This window comes from Dicentrarchus labrax, unplaced genomic scaffold, assembly GCF_905237075.1.
Source record: "Dicentrarchus labrax unplaced genomic scaffold, dlabrax2021, whole genome shotgun sequence".
NCBI lineage: Eukaryota > Metazoa > Chordata > Actinopteri > Moronidae > Dicentrarchus > Dicentrarchus labrax.
The window spans coordinates 10,676,037-10,695,023 of NW_026136718.1; the positions used below are offsets into that span (position 1 = coordinate 10,676,037).

Genomic DNA, 18,987 nt, shown 5'->3' on the forward strand with positions numbered 1-18,987 from the left:
CAGTTTCTGTCTTGTCCTTTCATTTTCTGTCCCGTCCTGTCTTTGTACATCCCCCCTGACCCCATTAAGTCCTTTTCCTGTCATATATTGTCCCATCCTGACCTCCTGTCATTAGTTGTGGTCAATAAGACGATATTCAAATTCTATCATAACATTTATACAGTTTAATATCTCTCTGGGTGAATTGGGTCATTTTGGGCAGCGTTGCTTGTACTGGGAGCAGCATTGTAGTGCTAAAAAAAAAGTAAAAGTAAATTAGTTGATTAGTTTAAGTGATTAGTAGGATGAATTAGCAGCTATTTTCACAATTGATTGGTTGTTTTGGTTGTTTAATTCTTTAATAATTCCAAACGTTTGCTAGTTAGAGCTTCTGCAATATGAAGATTAGCTGTTTTTATATAATTGTAATTTAATACTATACTATAATTTGACATCCAAAGAAAAGAAGAAAAGAATCAATAATAAAAATGTAATCTTGATTAATCAGGTAATTTTCTGTATTAAACAAAAAGCATACATCCACTTCTGTCTCATCCTATCCTGCCCATTATTTTCATCATTTTACCTGTAACTTCACTGATGATGACGATGATGATGATGATGATGAAGACTTATGTCAGACACTGACTCACTCATCATGTCTTATCTCCCAACAGAGATCACAAATGTCAACTAGACTCTGACTCACACAGTCAGAAGGGGAGCTAACAGCTCATCAGTCTTGTAATAATAATAACAATGACAATGATGCTGCTTATATTAAAAGTTACTCATCACTGTGAGATCAAAGCAACACAGCAGCTCCATGAGAAGCCATAATGAATGATAAAGTAGTGAGTTAAAAGGTTAATCTTTTCATCACGAACATAAATTTATATTAATATTAAATGTTTTTATTTTAGTTATTTTAGTTCAGGTAGGTTCGTCCTCAGCTCGGCCCTGTGTTAGAATAAAGGTTTTGATTCCATTAATAGCTTCAGTGTAGATTAATATAATGCGATAAATTAGATCTCTGATGTGATAGTTCTTGAAGGTGATAGCAGACACAATTTTGTTGAGGGTCAGAGGCGTTTTGCTCTTAACATGTTGGTGACAGTCATGATGAAATGTCTCGTGTGTGTGCAGCCTTGTGCTCGTCGCTGCTCGTGAACTGACACTTAACACGTCACAGTCCATAGTGCTTTCACTGAAACTTCCACGAGTCTGGTGATGGCAGATATTTTGTGCTGTTTGTGAATCTGTTCACATTTGATCATTTTGTATTCGGTGCCTCAGATTTATCTTGTTTCTTTCCTGTTGGTGTATCAAAAAGTATTGAAGTACTGAAAAATACCGATTCCAAAATTCAGACAATTCAATTTATTGTGTTTTTGTGGAAAAGCATCAGAAACTGTATTTGATACACGTGTTATTCTCATCTTGAAGCTATTATCTTTAGGAAAATCAAGGCCCAGGGAACAGCTTTGTTAACTGCTTCTGTGTTGGAGGTCTGATGTTTGGCCACAGTGAAACAGGTTCCTGCAGCTCTGCACTATCCAGTCTCTCTCTCTTTGTGTAAAACTGATCCACTGACAAATATCTATATATATAAAAAAATCTCCAGCTGTAAATTTAAAACAAAGCTATTTTCTGCAGCTACTTCATAATAAAAGCTAATAATAATATTTTTTCTTCGCTGAAAGAAAGTCATGAGTAGCAGTAGAAAGCAGTATTCTGGTACTGCAAACATCGAAGTGTTCATATAAATGTTTTAAGCTGTAGCTGACAACTGCCCACAGTCGCTGTAGCAGCTCTTAGTCTGTGTGATGCATTCTGCTAATTTATTTAGACTAATGCAGGAAACTCTCGTCGGAGCAATAACATCCTCACGAACTCATACAGATGAAATTATTAACTGTTTGAAAATGTCTCTACAACTATTGCTGCTATGAAATTCAGAATCAATTTAAATGATGAGCAAATAAGTAGAAACTACATAATAAGAAAATACTTTTTTGTGGTTCTGGTCCGACAGAAACCTCCACCATTGATTGAATCGGGATGGCAATGATTGGTTAATATCTGATATTCAATTTAAGTCAAGTATCAGTTTAGCTCATGTAGCATTCATGCAGGTGTCATCTGACTTTACATGCTGTCTGCATACAGCCCGTCCCTCCCAACAGTTCAGGAATGAGATCTGACCTTTGACGGTGTCCCGGCAGGTTGGCCAGCCCTCCGGGGCCTCAGCCCGTGTCAACACACTACGACGTGACGCACAGCTCACTCTACATGAGGTCAGAGGCCACCGCAAGCTGCCAGCATGTTGCGACATAATGTAAACGAAGAGTCACGTTAGTTCTGGCGGGGCACTGAAGTCGTGCTTACTGTGAGTATGAGTCAGCTATGAGTAGACAGCTGACAGTATCAGTGGTCTCATTATACCCCTGCAGCTGGTTAGGCTTTACTCACCTGTACCGACGGTGTTGAAGGATTTCTCCCTCCGCAGACTTCAGCTCCATCTGTTTCAGTTTATTTCCATATTTGTCTCAGGCGTCTCTTGCCTCGTGTGTCCCATATGTCAGTGATGTGAATGTGTTGGGTTTGGTTAAGGTGGTTGTTGCTCTGCACACTGAATGCTGCACAAATTCACTGATTCACTCATCTCAAGAGCACTACATATTCTGCCAACAAAGTGTTTATGCAATAAAATGGGGTATATCATTTAATTTAAGGGTTTCCCCTCAGACTTCTAATAGGGTATGCTGGAAGCTGAGAGGGGATTTCTGGCACAACTTCAGGTGCAGTCTGAAACAGCTGGAAGACGTCAGAACTCCAGGAATATTTGTAGTAGAAAGAACTTTATTTGGAGACTGTGGCAGGAAAAATTGAGATTGAATTATCCAAATCTTTATGATTATAAACTGAACTGAGCCATTTAGAAGATCGTGTCATTTAAAGCAGATCATAGAAGGTGAATTTGTCCATTCAGAGTCTGAAGTGAACTTTTCCACTCACCTCAAAGGCTGTGAAGATATTTACCTGCCACAGTCATTATTATGATTGCGTCTGCTTTTACCTAAGCTTTCAACCACATCTCACAGTCCTCCTCAGAGGATGGAATTTGCTGAGTTGTCATCTAAAGTATGAAACTAAGTACGTCACTTCGGTCATGTGTTGTCGGTAGATTGTTTGCTGTCTCTGTTCAAAGATGTTCAACGCTCTTCCGAGTCGATGCCGTGACTGGTTTGGGTCTGATGTTCACAGACAGCTGTTGTTGTCCAGGGTCCTCCCCGTTTCACAGATGTTCTGAAGTGTTCCCCACAGCTGTTGCATGTGATGTTATAATGATGTCATACATCCTTCCAGTTTTATTATTTATTATATATATTACATTACAGGACATTTCACAGCAATCAGGACTTTTGTGACAAAGAATTTTTGACCCCGGTTGAGGACTGACAGGAAAATATTGACGTGACAGTGGCTGTTCGCTGGACTGGATCCCAAATCGTTGCCAATTCACGGCTGACGCCTCAACCCGCTGAACCGCAGAACGCCTCTGCTCCAGGTCTCTGGAGTCATTTCTCTCCGTTCCTACAACAAACATGCCTCAACAAAAATCCCACTGCGTCCACAACCTCAGCCAGCTGTTTTCTGGCTTGTATCTATTCGGCGTGTTTCATTGCATCTTTTGTGTTCTGGTCTCTTATTTGGTGGAAAAACAGAACTGCAGCGAGCAGAGAGCTCAGAGCATTGGGCTGGGAATAATTGCAGGCCTGAGAGCTGGTCGATCGGCATCGCAGTGACAGCCATGAAACCACAACTGACGTCAGCAGACAAGTGTGACTGTGTTTGTGTGACTGTGTGTGTGTACTTGTGTATAGTATCACTGCTAGAATAGTGGACCGAGTGTTATCCTGACATATCTGTGACTCCAGGAATGATGATCAACTCAGGGATGGATGGACACTTCACAAAGAGGCTCTGTTCCATTATTTTGTTGCAGGATTAGACAATAGTTTTGTTGATGGACTGACGAAATAAGGCGTCCACATGCAGCCTGCTCCTGCGCAGATTGTCACAGGTGAACTTGATCACCTACCTAGACTTGAGGGCTCTGCCTACACAGCGGGATGCCAGGTATGGAAAGGCTCTGGGTTGGAGGGGCTTTCAACAAATTTATTTTGTTAAAGAGAAGACTTCAAGATGTGAATGTGTGTGAGATCTTCAAAGATTTCAGTTTATTCAGGGTTTAATATCAAAAAAGAAACATAAAATATGGACACAGAAAATATCTGGTTCCTGCTGTATGAATTGATTGATGAGATTGGAAAAACTTTTGCAAGTATCATTGCAATTAATACCCAATATCATCCTTGTTGTCTGTTTAAATTATATATATTCTGTCAGTTTATTTATGTTCAATACAGAAATGCACTGATCCAACTTTTGCTGATACTGAGTATTGATCCGATTCCAGTGCTCTTTTTTCTCCCAGATGTATAAATATATTAGTATGTGTCGCTGTGTTGAACTCAACTAAACTGAGTTGCAGTCCACTTAACTGAATGACTTTTAACTGACAGCAGAAAATGTTTTAGAATTAATTTTATAGTGCAACTGTATTTATTATGGATCAGTAATGTCCTGTCTTAATAAGGTGATAAATTCCAGTGTATCATATCGGTGCATAGCTATAAAAATTTACATACTAAATAGACTTTACAGTTTGTTGTACTTTTTACTCAATGCCTTTCATTTTATTCAATAACAATCTCAATCCTTTTACTATTAATAATGATTAGAAGAAATTCTGAGCTTTAAATTACATAAGCGCCTAAAAACGATAAAGACAAAAAAAGGCAAAGAAAGACTTGGGAGAAAACACTCTCCCCCTTGTTCTCTCCATCTAGTCGTGTCCCGCTGATCAGCGATGTGATTGGCTGCTCCCGGGTTGCCCTCGGCTAATTAGAGAAGGAAGTCGCACACTCCTGCCTTACCGCCGGACTCAATCACTGTATACCGAAAGGCGCCAATTAGTGCCATATGAGCATGATTAGAGGAGCACTCAGCATGGCCTGTTGCTGGGCAAAGACTGTGTGTGTGTGTGTGTGTGTTGGTGTGTGTGTGTGTGTGTGTGTGTGTCCGTGCCCTGAACCAGCCTGTCCAGTTGCGCACCAGTGTGATGTAAGGTTGTTCGATTTTCAGGTCGATTCTGGAGCCAAATCTAGATCTCTACTGCTGGGGCTATAATCACTGCCTGTGTGTGTGTGTGTGTGTGTGTGTGTGTGTGTGTGTGTGTGTGTGTGTGTGTGTGTGTGTGTTTTTGTGGTTCTGGGTGGTTCTGGCCCAGTGTGTTACCCTCCTAACCAGTTTCTAATGATGTTAATGCTGATCAGCCACCGTATGGATTTCTCCCCGGCTGGACGGACAGACCTAATCACTGCACATAGACTCCAAGATCAATACTGTCCGGCGGAGTGAATCAACCTTTGTGGCACCATGCACTCCAAAAATTTAACCACTTCAGGACGGTACCTCTTACATTCAAGGCCCACTGTTGTTTTTGTATGTTTGTTGCATGGGCAGACTGTCCTTTAACTGCAGCACCACAGTTCAACACTCAAGACAGCGAACAACTGCAAAGTATCTTTGACCCAACAATGAACTGCTGCTGCTCTAGCCAATCTCCAAACTCCCAATAAGGGATAAAAAGATCATTTTATATCAATGATTTGTGGATGAAATAACTTCCATTTTAAGCTTTTTAGACTGAATTTTGCACGAGCTTGCATCAGTATAACACTGATCATTTGACTGATAAAATAACTTAATATAACACATTGTTCTGCTGCTGGTGTGATAGAGGCTGTTAGTTCCCACCACCATGTCTCATTCATGGACTGTACTTATGTCAAAGTATCTTAGTTCATTTGATAAGATGAGATATTAAAATACAAGGTATAAGAAGCCTTGATATATTGTTCTTCCAACAATCTTCAGTCTGTAATAATAATTATGTAGAGGTTTCACACAGTGTCTGATAAGGATCAAAGCCTGTAACTTTTAGCCCCACCATTTATTTTCTCACTTTCTTTCTTCCCTTTCTCTCTTGTGATAGCAATCAAAACAGAGGTCTGCTGTTTTCAAAGGCAAGAGTCGTTCTTTTTGCTTGTAGGTCAAAGGTCACGCAGAAAAATAATAAACACAGCAGCTGGCTTGACTCGGCACAACCTTCCCCTCCCCTTGGCTATATTTAGAGAGACATGAGCTGCTCTGAGATCAGATGTTGATGTTGGACACAGAGTGTTTGCTCTGTTTGGACAGCGATCCACAGTGGTTGGTCAGGTGGATGGAAAGAGCAACTAGCTCTTCATTTCAGTCCAGTATGAATTGAATACAGTGGAAATCCTTTTTCTAAAAAGAAGAGTAGTTTTTTAGTCTACAGTAGATCAGCAGGCTGTAGAGCACCAAGATGCAGCTAGTTGCCTTTTCCAAAGGTGCCTTGTCCAAGAGCACTTTTCTGTCAAAGGAAACGTTGTATTGATGTTAGTAACTGTCAAAAAACACGATTTATGTTAGTCATGACATTTTCAGGAATGTCGGACCTCGTGTACGAGATTTGGTGTCAAAAGCAGACCTGTTCTTTGGGGAATAATTAAACTAAAACTAATGTGGTTTTAGCTATGCAAAGTTGAAGAAAAGTGAAAGATAATGCTCCTTTTAATGAGGAGGACAGTGTTGCTGATTAACTCTAAAACAGACCGTGTGGATGGTGCGAACACCAGACTGAAGTTACGGTTTAGAATTAAGCCTTTTGTTTCCTGCTTTGATATGCACAGATCTGGGTCTGCATAAATATCTCTCCTGGTGGTTATATTCTCCTGCCCGACTTCTTCTCCTAGTGTCATGAGTATATACGTAAACACACACACACACACACACACACACACACACACACACACACACACACACACACACACACACACACACACACACACACACACACACACACACACACACACACACAGTACAAACCACACAGATTGACAGTGAAAGGAAAGAACTGCTTAGGGGGGGCTGGATGAGGGGGAAGCGGGTTGTTTTTCTGCTGCTTTCAGATCAAATGTACAATAGGCTTGAGGTGTAAAGCAAACAAACCCTCTTTGCTCCCTGAACTCTCTCACTCCCACACACACACACACACACACACACTCAGACACATATTTCCCTTTTAAAATATTCCTCTCTAACTGCTTTATACTTGTGCTGTTTTTCTCATTTTAAATCATGTGAATCATTAGTACATTTTAGCTATTTTCTCTCTCTGTCTCACACACACACACACACACACACACACACACACACACACGCGCGCACACACACACATTCATAAAGTGTTCCCTGGTCTGTTTTCCTCCTCTCCTCCTCACCTCTCGCCTCCTTCCTGGTGAGATGTTTTAGGCCTCTCGACCAATTCCCACGCTAGGAGGGAAGAAAACAGAAAGGAGCATTTGTGTATATATGTGTGTGGGTTGACCTTTGACCCCAGGCCTGTGTCATCACCCATCAAATAACATCTGGCCGTGACGGTTGTTTTCTGTATCACATACATAACAGAAAGTTCTTTAAACCTCTCGTTCCCATGAGTCCATCACAAACACGCAGGCACGGTCATCGACTGGAACTGGTCATACTTATTTCCCATCCTAAGATCAGCGCAGTCACAGAACCCGAAGGAAAGGCTTTATAAGGATTATGTAAGGTCGCCTTGGAGGATAAATGTGGCTGCCTCAACTAAACAAGGATGGCTCTGGGCAGGGCCTAACATCAAAGTGACTCAGATATACGACAACAACGCAGTTCTTTGTTCAATGTACAGTTTAGATTAATACAGAGTCTGTAAAAGTTCAGTTTAATATTAAAGTGAAGAAAGTGGGGCTGCAACTAGTTGATCAGCAATAAAATGTCAGGAAAATAAGGAAATATGGCCATTACAATTTTCTGAAACCCAAGGAGACTTTTGAATGTGCGCATTTTATCCGACCAAAAATATTCACTTAACTTACTATAAAAAAAAATAAAAATAGGGAATGTTTGGCACATTTTCTTGAAAAATATCTTAAAGGAGTTATTCATTATGAAAATACTTCTTTTTTAGTTTCAGTTCTAAACTGTACTCCCAATTCACTCTCATCACCCAGTTTCCAGAAAGACAAATGCAACATGTATCCTGAGTTATGATCCAATGGAAACTTTGTTGATTGCCGCTTTTAAAACTGCAGTCTTTTTTTATTTGGTTTCAAGAAAAATGATTCCTCTTCTTGGATATGGGGATGAGGTTCAAACTAAACATCCTGGGAAACAAAAGCAGAGGTTAGGATGTGGGTGTTCAGGGATGTGTGTGTGTGTGTGTGTGTGTGTGTGTGTGTGTGTGTGTGTGTGTGTGTGTGAGTGTGTGAGTGTGAGAATAGTTTGGTAAAACAGAGTTAAAGAGAGAAAAGGGAGCTGTCATTTACGTCAGAGAAATGGAGAACAATGCTGGAGGCAGGAGACAGACCAAGGTCAACTTGTTATGTATGCTGCAACTGAACAAGACGCCAGCCTGCTTGCCTGTCTGTCTGTTTAAAAGAAGAATATCTATCTGGCCCTGTTGCAGAACTTGTGGTATAGTTGTAGTAGCAACTGAAAGAATAATTTAGTAGTAGAAGATTTAGTGTGGCAGTAAGTTGTGGAAGTCGTTGTAAAAGACTCTCTGCACCTTTGTAGTCTTTTGATGGTCTAAATGTTACAGACAGAAGGATTTATACACCATGACGCAGTGAAACACTGAACTATATACATATATAATACACAATAATCAAGTATTCTACAAAAACTCGAGCTTCCATCTGGAAATATTGACCTAAATACTTGTGTTTGGGCTCTATGTACAGTATAGTTTATATAGTCTACCTGTTTTCTTAATATCCTTTTACATTTGTTTTACAACTTGCAGCAGCAGGAACTTAATATGCCCTCAAGGAGCCGTATCATCCATTGTCTGTCCAATACTATTTTACTGGTGACGGGAGGAAATAAAAACACCCAGTACAACTGTATTATGTCAGCTACACATGTCTGGAAATTAGATGCATTATCTTTTGTACCGTACATATTTGATTATTTTATTTTGTTTAGAAAAAACAATTGTTGTATTAGAATAGGACACATACATTAGGGACAAATGTTGTAGTAGTTTATTTTCCTCAATAGTGGGCGCTGTCTCCCTATAAGAAGCCTGTTTGCTTCGGTTAATTCTGAATGGGAATGAATGCCATTGACCAGAAGCTCCGGTGAACAGCTGCTGCTGAAAGCTCAATGCTGATTATGAGTCTGTAAAATGTTCTAAGACCAAAATCACAATTCGTTTACCTGCTTTTCTCACTGCTATTACGTCATATTTTGTGTTTAGTAACCTGCAGTCATCATCAATGCTGCGGCCTTAAAGAGCAGGACAAATAAAATACATTGAGTTGATGTTCGATTAGATGTCATGTCATCATCCAGTGTTATCCACCTCTCACTTGATGGAGACTGAACAAAGCTACGACTTTAATTCTCCATTTCCAGCCGGTAATGATACCCTGTGACTGGAGGTGGGAGGTCACCTTGTCATAAAACGGCTGCTACCGCCAAAATTCATTTAAAAAGTCTGGGTTTCAGTGGACAGATTTAGAGTCACATGATGGTCTAAAGAGTCTATTGATGAGAAAAATATCTGAAGGAAATTTTACTGGTGAGGCTGTAAAAACTACAGACATAAAAATGACCTGAGACAGTTTAAATTCACAACTGACAACAATTACTGCTACTCCAGCAATTTGCTTAAAGGACGTACGTCAGTCCCAGGTGACCGCATTCAATCTTGGCAGTGGCCGTGTACACTGTCAGAGTGTCCTTGAGCAACATGCTTCAACCCCTACCTGCTCACTCAGATATGTGGCTGAATAAAAGATTTGAATAACTAAATGAGAGCTGAGAGAAAATAGTGTATTTGAACTTAATCTAGAAGCACTTAAGCATCAACCAATCAACATTTTAGAAAAAACAAAAAATCCTTCATATATGTATTCATGAGGAGGGGAGAAATCATCTGCACCCTGTCTTGGGGGAGGGGGGTTATCTACGTCAGCTCCGTTACAAGTCTCCCCGTTTCCCTCTTTCCTGGCAGGCAGATCTATTTATAGCCTCTGACGTCACCGGTCTCCTCTGATGGAGCCTCGTCACAGCCGACTACACTGAGCCGGGGGGAGGGTGGGGTGTAAAGTGGGTTTGGGTGAGGTGTAGTGGCGGGGTGGGGGTGTTATCATTGAGGTAAGCCCTGCTGCATCCCTGCCCTGCCATGCCACGTCACACCAATCAGGTGTGAGATGCTGGACCACATCATTGTGCTGGATACAGCCTTCCCCATCTCCTCCTCCTCCTCCTCCTCCTCCTCTTCATCATATCTGTGTGTGTGTGTCTCTCTCTCTCTCTCTCTCTCTCTCTCTCTCTCTCTCTCTCTCTCTCTCTCTCTCTGCTTCTGTGAATTGGACTTTTCATTCAGCATCGATTGCATAATAGCCATCTTTCATTTATCAGGCACTGCTATTGCTGGAGCGCTGGAGGCATGCTGAGCTAAAAATAGACACAGAAGCAACCTGCCATTGCTCTGGTTGCGCTCTGTTTGCTATTGTTATGACCAGAGAGGGAGGGGGGGGGATATAACAGGTCACAATTAATCTAATTTATAAAAACAATTTGAGATTACGACTCAAGTATCCACATTTTTAAAATCTCCTTTTAATCATGGAGCATTCATTTCTTAAAGTCTAATAAAGTAAATTACTGTAGATGTGGTAGGATTTAGGTCAGAGAAGAAGTGAATAGTAATAAACCAAAAGGTCACTGGTTTCAATCTTCGGTCTCGGGTTTCCCCACTTTGGACCCGAGTGGTTGGGGCAATTGAGGAGTGGTTGGATCAGCCCTCGCTAAGCACGCTATGTTTTTCTGCCTTCTTGGCGACAAATCTGTTGCACCAGCTGGTTTTTACAAAGGCACAGTTTGGGTTAGTGCTTGCAGGCTTCCTTAATGTAGCCAGGATTATATTAAGGAAGTGGAAAAATACAATGACACCCTGTTATAAGGAGTGGATCGAACTCATGGCACACATAGCCTCATATGAGTGAACCACGGTGAGATCAGCATAGAAGAATAATATCTGTGTTGATAAGCTTTGACCCTCCACTGTGTCATCCCACAGTCAAGTCTTTCTCTGTCCCCCTTTATTCATCTTTCTGTATTTTAGCTCTTTGCTCTTTTATGGTTGCAGATTGTATCACACACACACACACACAAAAAAGAAAGTTTTGTTCAAAGGAAATTTTGGGTAAAAGGGAATTTGTTGAGTGAATGTTTCCAATACTGAACCCTGTAATTCAGACCCTGCAGACTGACCTCATCTTGATTGGAAGGATTTCAAACGGATTAAGTCGGGGCCAAGTCGAGCTGTGATACTGTTTGGTTACAGGAGCTGGACCGAATCCAGCTGGCAGAAAAAGGAGCACGTTCAAAAAATGCAATACATTTCATTGTGATCATACCACTTAAATCCAATTTTTAAAAATGATACATTTAGTACATAAAGTATTTGGTTCAGTAATAGGGGTGCCTTTCAGTGTGGTGGCAGTGAATAGGTGGAGTGGTGGTGGGGGTGGGGGGGTTGTATGGGTAAGTAGCTCTACTGACGTAGTCACTGTTGACGTCATACGGAGATAGCGGAGGGAAAGATGTGTGTGAGTATGTGTTTGATTGCGAAAAAAAGGGAGTAATCACAAGGTCACCTGTTTAAAAAGATGTTCCCCGTCAGAGTAGAAAATCTGAATGCAACCTTTTCAACAGCTCCGACGTAGACGCTGCTTTTTGTGCTGGTTATAATGATTTTTACCCCATTCTTCTGTTCCTTTCTATTTTAAATGCCTTTTTTGTAATTGTTTGGGATGCTTTGTGAGAAACATGCTTCTGAAACTGAAAAACACACACAGCCTTCTTTATACTGTACTTCCAACTCCACTCACTCTCATACGTATCTTATCTTTAGTCTTGTCTTGTCTTTATCTTTAGCTTTCTCTTTTCTGTCTCTGTGTTGTTTACAGATGCACAACAGATTATTTAGGTGATGTGCATCAGTTTTTTGGGTGTCACAGGGTTTGGACACGATGCTGATTCTTCATAATATAGAAACTATTATCAGTAATAAAAAGTGTTTTTACTCTGCTTTTATCTAGGGTTTTTTACTTGTTTATATACTTGATTGCTTGACATCAGTGTTTATGTTTTCTTCTCTATCTCTCTCTCTCTCTTTCAGTTTTGATGTGGAGAATGGCCTGTCGGTGGGTCGCAGTCCACTGGACTCTCAGACTAGCCCGAGTTCTGGTCTGGTACTTCAGGCCAACTTCCCCCACAGTCAGCGCCGCGAGTCTTTCCTCTACCGCTCCGACTCAGACTTCGACCTTTCGCCCAAAACCATGTCCCGCAACTCATCCACTGCCAGCGATCTGTGAGTATTTTAAAGATGCTCTATCTTTTTAACACCAATGAATCTACCAACCTTTAGCCTCAACCTGCTTTGTACATTGTGGGGTTGCTCAGCAGGATTTGGTGGGAAATTTAAAGGTTCTTCTAGAAGAAACAGCTACAGACCTTCTGATAAGAGCAGATGATGGAAGTTCATTTGACAGTGATGTTTGAAGATGTGTGTGTGTGTGTGTTTTTATTTGGGTCCAGACTAGCTGCTGCATACCAACATATCTCTTAATATCCATGTTTTCAAAGTCACTCATTAGTAGTGTGCATCCACTGCAATATGATATATATTAATTAATACACAAGTATTAATATAAGCATTAAATTATTATTACCATTAATGTGATATATGTGGTACATTTTTATAATATATTTGAAAAATTATAAAGCTCTAAATTGTGCCTCTTTCATCTGGGAAGGAAACATTGATAAATATATATAATATACTGTATACTTTATATAGCATTAGATGACATGGATTGTATCACTACTATTGTTACGAGTTACTAGGGAATCGCTGGAATTTACTGTTAATATTTATTTATGTAAATCCATTCAAGGTCCTATTTACACTCTGAAAAGCACATTTCTGACATCTGGCTTCTGGTATCAGAGCTCCTGTTTGTCAGTGTAAATCACAGAGCAATCAAGTTAAACTGGGATGTACAACTAAAGCCAGAACTAAAGTTTTAGCTCTGAACTAGATTTTCATCCAGTTTCTTGCCTGTTTATACAGCTAAAGATTTCTCTGCGCAGTTAGAAGTCTGTTTTGAAGCCAGAGTGTAAATGAGGCCTCGACCATCAATAGCTGTCGCTCCTTTGTTTTGAAGGGAGGAGGGATTGAAGCATTGGGAAGTCAATTGGCTACCTCGGTGAGACAAAGTCTGAAGACTGCTGTGATTCTTCTGCTTATCTCCTTATGCTGTGCCATGTTGTCATGAATCAAACCTACTACCTATTCCACCCAATACAGCCCCCCCCCACTCACACATCACCTTTCCCTTTCCATGAACTGAAGAACATATCTTTCATGGGATGCTCAACTCCAAAATTATCAACCATGCAAAGTTTTGAAACAGTCCCAACAAGCATTTGACAGATGGTGATCTGGTATCACCCAAGTTTTAAGTGAACCCAAAGGGAGTACAAACATTTGCCAGTTTTATAATAAGGCACACCAGTAAAATCTAATTAGAATGGATTTTTTAATGTTTAGGCCTTGATTTCACAAAACAGCAAAAGACAAGACAGTCTTGGGTTCTCAGTGCTGGCACAGGATGTCACATCTACAGTTATTCAACGTCAAAATGTTTGCTGGACAGGGATGTGCAGGCCGTCTCTGGCACTGTACTTTTCAGTGGCAGCATGGATTTACCCTGAAGGTTATCAGGTAGGCTTGGGCAGTACACCAGGGTATTTAGAAATCTGAGTGCTCCTCTTTTTATTATGCTGAGGGTTAATCAATTAAATACTAGAAACATATAACTTTATATTCAGATATCTCCTTCAAACTACAAAAGCAGTTTATTTGCCAAATGGTTGTATTAAACTGCAACCACCGCCCACACATTATCTGCCACCGACAAGCAGCTCAGCTTTTAAGTTGTTGTTTTTTGGTTTTTTTTACACAAATAATGTCAAATATACTGGCTCATGCCCTGGTGAAATGTCAGGAAGGTATGAAGACATCGATACTGCCCAAGCCTATTATGATGTGCATGTTGCGACCCTAAAGTTCTGCTTCTCCAAAAGTTTGCTTTCCCAAGATCCAACGCATGAACACTGCTCCTCTCCTGCACATAGTTCTAGTTATACAGATACATATCTTGGAGGCCTATCGTCTGTAAGAGCAGAATTAAATCTGCGTTAAGTGATTTTAAACCCTTGTGATAGAAACACAGGCCTGATATTGGTTTATTAAGTTGTCATAGTTAACTTATTAGTAAATATTTGCCCACAAGAGCAATGTTAGCGCCCATTGGAGGCTAGTTTCTTACCACCTAATGAAGGTAATATCAATATTCACTTGTCTGTCAGATCCACCAGCTCTTGAGACAAATATCTGGGTCTGTAGCTGCTAAATGTTTCAGTACAATTTTACCAATCACCACAATAATTTGTCTTTTTTTTGCCATTTAATGTTGGACAGGTAGCAGACAGCCAGTGGTGTTATTTGGTGAGGTTAATGAGAAACATGCGGCCAAAGAAACCAAATCAATGAGCTAAAATGTGTCATTTTATTAAAAGTTTATACAAAAAAAAACATTAACAAAAGTTAATACAACAACACACTTAATGCAGGTTTATTGTGATTGGTAGAGTTAAACCTCTGTGGCTGGATGCAATATTATAAAATATTTTCTATGCCAGTAAGCAGTGTACGCCTTTTTTCTTACCTCTTGTATTTTGGAGTCTTATTTTAAGTAAAATAGGAAGTTTTTCTGTGGCTCTGCCTGCTGAGGTTTAACTCTAAACTGCCTCTGAGAAATATTTGTTTAACTAAAACAATATCCTCTGTTGTCCTTATATCCAGTGTGATATCTGAGACCAACTGTGGGTCATAGCCAACTGCAGCACTCCTATACACTCCTCATATTAAGACAATGACAACAAACCAACATATTTGTTGTCATTATTTGTATGTTTGTGTATTGAGGTTTTTGGAATTGCATGATATTTCCCTCCTGTCCCACGGCGTCTCACGTGGCTTTTTCACTAGATTGTCTGTTTGTGTTTGTCTGTGGTTTTTGCAGGCATGGAGAAGACATGATAGTGACTCCATTTGCACAGGTTAGTAGCATTGTGTATTACTGGTTCTTTAAGACCAGAAGTTACCAAAATTACTCTCATTACATTTGACTAAATACAAAATCAACCAACCCAGTGGCCCTTTGGTGACAGGTGGAAACAGCTGGGGTCAAAACTGGGGTTTGACATTGGGGCTAGTTCTTCCAACATAGTTTAATATTTGTGTTTGTGTGAATACTCATGATTATATGTGAATTAAATGGATTTATGAAAGTGGTGTGAGCTTCTCTTATCCTGGAGTAGAGCTCTGTAGAACTAGCTGCTGCCATATGCAGGACTGAGATTTACCTACTTCTGATGAACAGCATTCAGTTGATCTATTCTTTGGTCTAACCGTTAATCTAGGATACAATCAAACCTCTCAAAACCATGCAAATATGTAACTATTAGAAAGCCTGGCATGAGGCACCAAACAAGGTCTATTGTACTATAGGTTTGCAAGACTCACTCAACACGCGGATATTGATTATTACATGGTAATATTCATCGATTTTCACTAGGATTTACCGTATACAGACTTTATTTCTCCTATAAATCATGCTCTGAGCTTAAAAGTTATGAAATCAGTCACAAAAGTTTTAAGGCCAGAAATGGTGGATAACCAGATTTGTCTCATGTAATGTTACCCACTGTTCTTTGCACTACTGTATTTGGTCTGTAGCAGTGGGTTTTAGGTGTATTGCCTTCTAACACTGAGCTCATTTCCAGGGACACATTACAGTTGAATGTACAGTGTTTCCATTCAAACTGATACTTACTCTTATTGTAAGTGTGGGTCTGCCCAGACAATTCACATGGCCCTTACTCACCGTTTGAGAAATAAGTGATAGTTAATTTTTCACAGAAAACACCCACACACTTTCTCTTTGTACTGAACAGCTTGTTCTGAGTCTTTGTGTGTGTGTGTGTGTGTGTGTGTGTGTGTGTGTGTGTGTGTGTGTGTGTGTGTGTGTGTGTGTGTGTGTGTGTGTGTGTTTGTGCAACAATTCCTATTAACACAATCTGTGTACATGTTATATTTCCAAACCAATATCTAAAATGTAGGGCCCACCTGCAGTTGAATATTAAATTCATTTTTACCATATTATCAAAAACACTGCACAAACTAATGTTACTGAACATATTTTTAATTCTACAAGAAAGATTCGGCAAAGACTTAAAGACTGTAGTGAGACATTCAGATATCAATTCCTAAAAAGTGACCATCCATAAAAGCTTTGACCCACTCACTTATCAGCAGAAGACACACTTTAGGTTTATTTGTGTGTCACATATGTAACTGTGAAACAATTTGGTGGGGGGCTTAAAAACCAGAACAAGATTGCACGTCAACTCTTCAGGTCGGTCCCAAGTTTAAGGTGTTAGATCACATACTACTGTATATTCTTATAACACCAGGAACAGTGCACTCACTGTTATCATGTGGTTCTTCAGCATTCGGTGCTCAATAGCACCTTAGAAAAACTCAGAAAAACTCACCTTGCTGAGTAGTTAATGGCTGATTTACTGCCGTCACACTAGAGATTAAAAAAGTTGAATTAACTGGGGGAATGGTTCTTTATTTTTTAAGGCAAAACTTTGTCTGTAATTCCCATCGAAGTAACTCAAATAACTCAACTGAGTAAAAGGGACTACTGAAGCAGAAATAATTGGGGGAGGGGGACTTTCCTGATATAAAGGGGGAGATGTCTCAGGTGTCTCCCTCCAGACCATTTCATACAACTCCAATACTCACTCTTTTTTCCCCCCTTTTTTAGGTTCTTGCCAGTCTACGAACAGTGAGAAATAACTTTGCTGCTCTGACACATCTGCAAGATCGTGTGGGAAACAAGTAAGAACAAGAAAACAGACTGGATCACTTGTTTCTTGTTTTCTTCTTATTCTACTAACACCTCATCTGTTCCTTGTTCCAGGCGGCCGACAAGCAGTAACCAGCCATCCATGTGTAAACCATGTCTTACAGGTCAGTGTTAATATCCCTGGATTGGTGGGACACTTACATGTTATTGTCTTTTTATGAAAATACTGTAAAAAGAATGGTGTTTAAGAGTTATTAAAAATAGCCATTACTAAACGTGAAAGATGTGTGATCTTAATGAGTTTATGCTGTTGATTTGGTGCATAAATATACAAACATGGTGTTAAACACTTCCCATGGCTCCGTTTTGAACCAGGACAGGTGGAACATGACAATTTAATCAACATTTCTCAGTTATATCCTGCTGGAGCAATACCACCTGTAACATATGCTTTGTGTGACCTCTGACCTTTCAGAGGAGCCCTACCAGAAGCTGGCGGTGGAGACGCTGGAAGAGCTGGACTGGTGTCTGGATCAGCTGGAGACGCTGCAGACGAGACACTCAGTGAGCGAGATGGCATCCAATAAGGTAAGAAGACATTTGACTTCAGACTCTTTAAGAAGAGTCTGTGATGTTGTTTCATTGTTTCATTGTCTCAAACACCCCATTACAGATCTCAAACTTTCCTTATCAGAAAATAAAGTTTCTTTGAGGGAGGGGCTAGAGTTGAAAGTGTATCACGGTTGGTTGGTTGAAACCTGGTCGTCTGACAAACAACATTTAGCTTCAAAATGTTTCATTCAACTTAAGATGGATCAAATCCCATTTTTATTTGTATAGCTGGATAAATGTCAATGCAGCTGGACACACAAGCACAATAAGCTTTAATGTTTCAACAGCAGAGGACAAAGTCAGTGTGTCATATGTTTTTGGGAGTAATTTATAATAAAAATGTACTTATTTCCTTATTTTTCAAGAGTTGAGTTTAGGAATGTTTGTGTTTGTCAATGACAATGATCTTATTTGTACTTTGCTTCAGGAACTTATTTTGTAGCTCCAGTCCAAATTGCAGTTTGACCTGTTTATACTTTATTGAAAACATTAAATCTGAGTCACATATGAGGGGAGAAACTCAGGTGTTCTGATATATGCAGCTGCAGTGTGAGCGTGTCAGGTTCATGAATGGCGTCTCTCTCCGCTGAAAGAGTTAATCAGCATCTCCTCACTTCCCTCCTTCCTGCTTCTCTCCACCGTCTGGTGGCTACATTCAGACTGCCTCCATCTCCCACCCCCAGCCAATCAGATCCCTCTCCTCCACCCAGCCCCTGAAGCCAGACCAATCTGATTGGACAGAGAAGGGGGAACTGCGTGCAGGGCGGGGGAGGGGGGTTCCTCACAGCCTCTTGCTCTCCCTCTCTCCCTCTTTATGTTTCTCATTGACAGTGTGTGACAGTAGCTGGATGGCGACTGCAGTCACACCCTTTCTCCCCCCCGATGGTAGACAACATCCCCAGCCTCCCCTACCTCACCCTACCCCACCCCACCCCACCCCTCCAACCCCCCTCCCCCTCACCTCCAGGACAGCACATGGGACTATGGGAACTTTTATTTTCAAATGGACTATATTCAAACCATCCCTGCTGAGCGTGGGGCTGAACTGAGTGAGCAGATTGCAAACTTGTCTGCTCGTCGTTTTGGATTTTGGCGACCTCTAACATCAACATGCGTGGGTTGACATGCCTGCGTCGGCTCTCTGTGTTTGTCTGTGCTGGAGACTCAGACAGGTGAGCGC

General features: G+C 40.5%; 1 protein-coding gene across 9 annotated transcripts in view; it reads left to right on the forward strand.

The window, feature by feature from the left end:
* Positions 1 to 18,987, forward strand: part of LOC127349923 (cAMP-specific 3',5'-cyclic phosphodiesterase 4D) — a 93,638-nt gene that overhangs the window by 61,309 nt on the left and 13,342 nt on the right. For 7 of the 9 annotated variants that reach the window (XM_051376005.1, XM_051376007.1, XM_051376006.1 and 4 more), the window contains 6 exons: positions 12,371 to 12,562; positions 13,419 to 13,460; positions 15,342 to 15,378; positions 17,154 to 17,227; positions 17,310 to 17,359; positions 17,671 to 17,783. In XM_051376005.1, the coding sequence (XP_051231965.1) occupies positions 12,371 to 12,562; positions 13,419 to 13,460; positions 15,342 to 15,378; positions 17,154 to 17,227; positions 17,310 to 17,359; positions 17,671 to 17,783 (508 nt within the window). The remainder of the gene's footprint in view (positions 1 to 12,370; positions 12,563 to 13,418; positions 13,461 to 15,341; positions 15,379 to 17,153; positions 17,228 to 17,309; positions 17,360 to 17,670; positions 17,784 to 18,987) is intronic. The other 2 variants (XM_051376010.1, XM_051376004.1) reach the window with 1 other exon arrangement.